The sequence below is a fragment of the Scatophagus argus genome, chromosome 20, assembly GCF_020382885.2.
Source record: "Scatophagus argus isolate fScaArg1 chromosome 20, fScaArg1.pri, whole genome shotgun sequence".
In the NCBI taxonomy this organism is placed as follows: Eukaryota; Metazoa; Chordata; class Actinopteri; family Scatophagidae; genus Scatophagus; species Scatophagus argus.
In genome coordinates, this window is record NC_058512.1 from 14,416,257 (window position 1) to 14,422,256 (window position 6,000).

General features: G+C 41.8%; 1 protein-coding gene across 1 annotated transcript in view; it reads right to left on the minus strand.

Annotated features, from left to right (window-relative positions):
• Window positions 1-5,232, minus strand: part of LOC124051632 (leucine-rich repeat transmembrane neuronal protein 4) — an 87,595-nt gene extending 82,363 nt beyond the window's left edge. The window contains exon 1 of the mRNA XM_046375201.1: window positions 4,403-5,232. Within this exon, the coding sequence (XP_046231157.1) occupies window positions 4,403-4,406 (4 nt within the window). The 5' untranslated portion in view covers window positions 4,407-5,232. The remainder of the gene's footprint in view (window positions 1-4,402) is intronic.
• Window positions 5,233-6,000: the final 768 nt, after the last annotated feature.

The following is a 6,000-nucleotide window of genomic DNA, read 5'->3' on the forward strand; positions in this document are numbered from 1 at the left end:
ATCCCAGGAGGATGTAGGAACAACACCCCTTTGCTTTTATTTCCCTTGTGCATAATAGGCTTGCTTTATTAGAAGTGATTCTGCCATCTCTTTCAGATTGAGCCTGCCTCACAAGACACTTCTCTCCTCTTACTGACACTGTATGTGGTTTAATGAGCACTCTGTGTGCTAATGCCTCTGTAAGGCATTGCCTTCCCCACTACTCCTCTAATCTTATTCACAAAGGAGCACAAGTCACCCTGTGAGGTGTCACTCATGGGGCTTGTGTCTCTATTACCTCTTACTTGATGCACCTCTCACCATTACTGTTCTTATGCCGTATCTACTTAGATGAACAATTTCTCCTTCATTTAATTTAGTCTTTATTGAAAATCTGCTAGTTATGCATGTCCTTGAACTCTGCAGCCACCAGGATGTTTCCATAATGTAAAGTCTATTTTTATGCATATGGTCAAAAAAATCCTTTCATTTTCCTTGTTAATTTCCATTGTCACTCCTCAGCTGTCTTTCTTTCTATCTTTCTTTCTTGCCAGCTTTCACATCCAACTTTGAGGATGAACATGTTTCTTTCCTTTTAGTGTTCAGTATGATAGTGTATCAATACAAGGTTCTTATTTTTCTCTCTCACCCTCTGCATTTAACTGTCTAAATCTAATATGGCTGGGTAGGTCAAAGCTAAAGTTTGTCTAAAGGCATGTGCGTAATGCTCAGTTATACAGCAGACAGCCCTGCTGTCCTCAGCACGAGAAGATAGCTATTTCTGCCTCTCAACCCTAACACATAGAGAGAGTAAGTGCACTTTACTGCTGACCTAAAATAAAACCAAATGTAGCTTAATAACTTGGCAAATGGACTCGCTAACTGGTGCACTTTGAGTGCACACAAGTGGCTCATTGCTATTTGCTGCCTGTCATTGACAAAATGCTACCAGCCTCAGCCTTGACTGCACATAGAGACTGGACAGCAGCCGGACACATGGGGAAGGACGTCCCCATACCAGCCAAAGCCATCCTATTAGTCTCCAATTATCTTTGAGATGATAGCAAGGCCTGCCAAGTTAGACCCATTTTAGCAATAGTGAAAAACATCATGTCCTGGTGTGCCCATCTCATATTTGTAGCACTGATTAGGAAGAATGTAGTAAAAGTACCCCAGGGAATACTGTCGTAAGAACTGTGCACACACAAACACACACACACACACACACATATATATATATATATATATATATATATATACACACATATAAAAATTTAGACAAGAGCCAAAAGCAATACCCCTTGTCTAATTCTTGATTTCCCTTGGTGGCAACAGTTCCATGCAGGTGGGGTGATGGAGAATGAGAATAACTAATCACTCTTCACCCTACACTGTGGTAAGTCTCTGGCCCAGAGATCAGTGTAGAACTTTTCATTATAGTTAGTGTCAGAACATGTCTTATTAATAACTCTGCCAAATTTGTGAAATTGAAATTTTTGGAGATACAATCTTAAAGGATAGATGTTAAAGTAGATAATTTGGGAAACAGCAGTTTATCATTATTTCTAAATGACACATTGCTAATGGAAATTCTTTCTTTAGGTATTTGAGTGCAATACAAATGGGTGGTAACCCCATCCATACTGTACAGTCCATGGTTGTGCTTTCTTATTTCTACCATGTCGCCTTAGATATCCAGAAAAAGACCAGGATCCTGATCTAGTTGACCCAGTGTTTGTTAGCAGCCAGCAGAGCCCTGACAAAAGCATGCAAAACACCACAACAACACCAACACCAGTATGTCTGAAATTACAAAGAACCCATATTGTTTGAGTTGGGTGATCTTTAAGAGGGCCACATTTGAGACTTAAATCTTGAGCGGTAGAACAATTTTCTCAGTGCAAGGATATTTTGACCTCTCCACACTTCTTTGCAGAATTGTTTGAGGGTAAAGTTTAGAATGAGGTTTAGGTCAAAAAAAGGGTAAGGGTTAAGGTCATTTAGGTTATGGAATAAGAAATGAATTATGTCATTGAGTGTCCTCACAAGTATAAAGGTATAAACATATGGCATTGCCAATGTACCTGTGTAGCACATTGTTTTCTGTTTAAGTTCTTCTGTTCATCAGATGTTCTGCGAGGCATCCTCTTAACATACAGGACTGAGCTACAATTAACTCAAATGCTGTCTGTAATTTCCTACATATTTCACATTATTATTTTATTTCAGTTTTAGCTCTCTGTGACAGGGACCACTGTCTAACATTGCACGTACACTGCACATACAGTGTTACCAGCGAACCTTTCCATGATGTACTCAGCCTGTAACTCAATGCATTCAGCCCCTACAAACCTGAACAAAGTATGCAAACAGTGTAGATAATGGATACTGGATGCCAAGTGCTTCACAAGCTATTGATTGTTGTCTTTCAAAATAAGCAAATGTAAATAACAAATGCCAAGGTATTGCCCTCAACGGGCTTGTTGATTCCCCCCTTCACCTGTATCACCTGACATTTCAACAATACTGCCTGTTTGATGCTGTAGAAGGTCATTTGTTGCCTATACTGCACAACTGTTAAGTCACAGATAAACCAGCGGTATAATACTGGTTTTAATTTTAACAAAGTAACATTGCTGACAGATGGTCATACTTTTTTTCCATAGCAAAAATATGTTTCAGATCTAGGAAATGTGTATGAAATATGTACATTTGAGGTCTCTAAATTTATCTAACAACCCTGCGACTGAATATTGAGCTTTGGCTTTTTATTATCCCTACCTTATTGTTTTCTTTCTGCAAAGCAGATCTCTAATGATATGGTCCATGAAACATAAGTGTGTTGCATGCTGGTAATGAAGAGCATCACAGTCAGATACACTGGTGGATAACTGAGACTACAGTGCTATGTAATCTTCAAATAATTGTAGGCAACAGCATGATGCTACATGGTTGACAAAAGTTGCAATTCCGGACTGGTTTGTGCACCTTGGACACAATGGTGTTTGTGCACCTGCACATGTGTCTCAGTCAAAATCACTGCACCTCATGTGTGCACGGTTTTCTGACATGCCCTGATTTAAAATTAAGACACAGGCTATTAAAGCACACTTCTTTGACTATGGTTGCTTTGCAGTACGCATAAATTGCGCCTGAGCTCCTACAGTCTGTACTGTATGGCTTTGTGTGCCGTTGTAGCTTATATTGATGTGGTGCAGTAACCCACTGAGGGTCGATATATCACGCGGCCTCACAATTAATGGCACAGCACCACCAGTGAACTTGGCCATCTGTATACCAGTTAAGAGTGGCTAAGGAGATTAGGCTACCTAAGACAATAATATCAGACCAAAAAAGAGCAAGTCACCGAATCTGATAGAATATTGGGGGGAGAGGGGATGAATTAATATAGAAAGTTAAATTCCATGAGAGGGACAGAGTGAAAGGGGGGCCAAGAAGGTCGGGGGGGGGGGGGGGGGGGGGGGGGTAAAGTGTGTACCTGATGCGCAAGCGTAAGGGAATCAGAACGGGGCAAAATGGTAAATTCTGATTATATATGACAAAAAAACAGAGAAAACGCATGTACGCGCACAGAAATATAATGGCTATAACGCACTTCTTCAGGAGAGGGATATTGACTTCACAAACGCACGCACACACAAGCAGAGTACAGACAGATAGACGCACAGTTTTATGGTCGATTTGGAGAGTCCCTCTTGATAGCAGGTGCAGAAAACGACGGCTTTCTTGAATGAGAATCAGCGTGCTAAGCAAAACCTACACGACCGGTGCCTTCAACCCGCAAGAGTTTTGGGAGGCGTTAGCACTGAGCTGAAACTGGACAATAGGCTTCGTGCGTCCAGATTAAGGACAGTCAATGATTATGCAGGGCCACGCTTTATAAAGTTGACTGGCTTCCAACATTTACCGTGATTAGCATTTCAGTCCATGTCAATGAGCCAGACAGTCTAACCAGTGAGGAAAAATGGACAATCTTCACTTAGACAGACAGGCTTATTTTCTTTCTTTCTTTCTTGCTCGTCATTTTGAAGCAAATCTTTATCTTTAAACGGTGTTGTAAAACACAAAATAAGTAATCTCAGTCTCTAATAATCCATTCCATCAGGAAATGGAGGAAAAAGATATTGCAGCTCTGCGACTAACAGGCTACAGCACAGGCTTCAGCCACATTCCTCAAGCTTCCCGAAGCACTCAGGAAAAAGACACCAAAACCCTTGTTAGATGTTCCAACAGTGCATTTGAAAAAGACGACAATTTTTTTGATGCACACATTCGATTCTGAAAAGGTTCTGCTTGGAAAAGGCAATACAATTTGTCTTATGTTATGAGAAAAGAGGACAACTGGAGTACATTTTGAAACATCCCACGCTTTCAGAGAGATGGTAACATAAACTGAACTTACCCATGTCCGCTTATCTGTCAGCTCCAGCCTACAGGTTTTAATGGCTTCTAGTGCGCGACATCCGAGTCCGCATGACGCGCTCTCCACAGACAGGTACCGTCCTAATCCACTAGCCCGGTCTCTCCGCGCAGCCGCCGACTCCAAAGCGCACCTGCCCTTTACTCTCCCGGACCTGGATGCGCTATCCGGTTTAGTTCTGCATTTATAACCGTGCAACTGAACCGGGGCGAATGTCATTTACTTCCTACTCCAGATTAAACGGGTAAAAAAAAAAAATCCGCTTTCAAAACTGACTATCCATGTCTTCTCACGGAAAGAATCGTTCTCTTTTTTTTTCAAGTTACAGCCAAAAAGAGTACTGCAGTGGTAGCAGACAATAACGAAGCCACATCCAAGTAATTCATGTCAGTCTTACATGCGCATTGAGATTCGAAAATCGCCAAAATCCTCTCACAAACTTCACAAATACGTAGGCATAGGGCAAGAAAATAAAAACAGAAGGTAATTTTCCAAAGGAGCCAAGCAGCCCTTAGATTCCTTCTCCCAAATAAACCCCGGCGTCTCTTTTCTCGGGGATGCTCAATCTGATCCGCGCATAACGCACAGAGGAAAGTAACACTCGGTTGTCCTCAAGTCTCTGTGAAACCGCTGTCAACGAGTCGCAGGCTACGGAACAGTCAGATATCCAAATAATCACCTTTTGGTCCAAATGTCCCTGTCATTCTCGTTGTTGCTCGGTTTGAAATACTGCACGATGCTGTTGTTAATCACGTCTGCATGTCATGGCAACTTTGTCAGGCAGAAGCGGAATGCCCTCTTCTGGTGAGACTGCGACCCGTGAGCTTGTCCAAGGGTGCATCGTGAATTAAATGTCACGGTGGCACGATTTTAAGGGAGGCTGCCACGGATGAAACCGAAATGAATCGTGTCACCAGAGTGGAGCCTAACATTACAAACAAAGCATTTCTTCTTTTTAACCGCTTAATTATTGTCTTGCGCGAAATGAAATCATATCATTGTAGAAAAAAATAAATAAATAAATGTTTTTGTAGATAATAAGGAATCCATTAGTTATCGTTTCCCGAATAAGAAATCGTGTTTGCTGTAGTGTGTGTGTGGTGTGTGTGTGTGTGTATTTTTGGAAAGTGGTGACATTTGGAATGATCTTTACGACATCCTTGGGCCTTGGGTTAAGGATGCTCGCATTTGGCTGAGGTTAAATGTGTGATTAGAAGGAAGGAAGTACAGTGTCCGTGCACACACACACACACACACACACAGAGAGAGAGAGAGAGAGAGAGAGAGAGAGACAGAAACATACATGTGTGTCAATGAGGTCCACTGGAAAGGCAGCTCAAACCGCATGCTCTGAACCAATACAAAGCTGCAGGACGCTGTCCTTGGTGCTGAAATGGTACAATTGAGTGACTGAATACAAGCAGACTGATTCCTGGAAGTCCCCAGATACTGATTCCTAGTTTCTGTGTAAACAGGTTTTGAGAAACGACTGAACCAATAGTCATAAGCAGTATCATACTTAACATTCCACACTAACCCCTATTGGAAATGCAATGGTACTTAATCGACAGCGGCCTCCC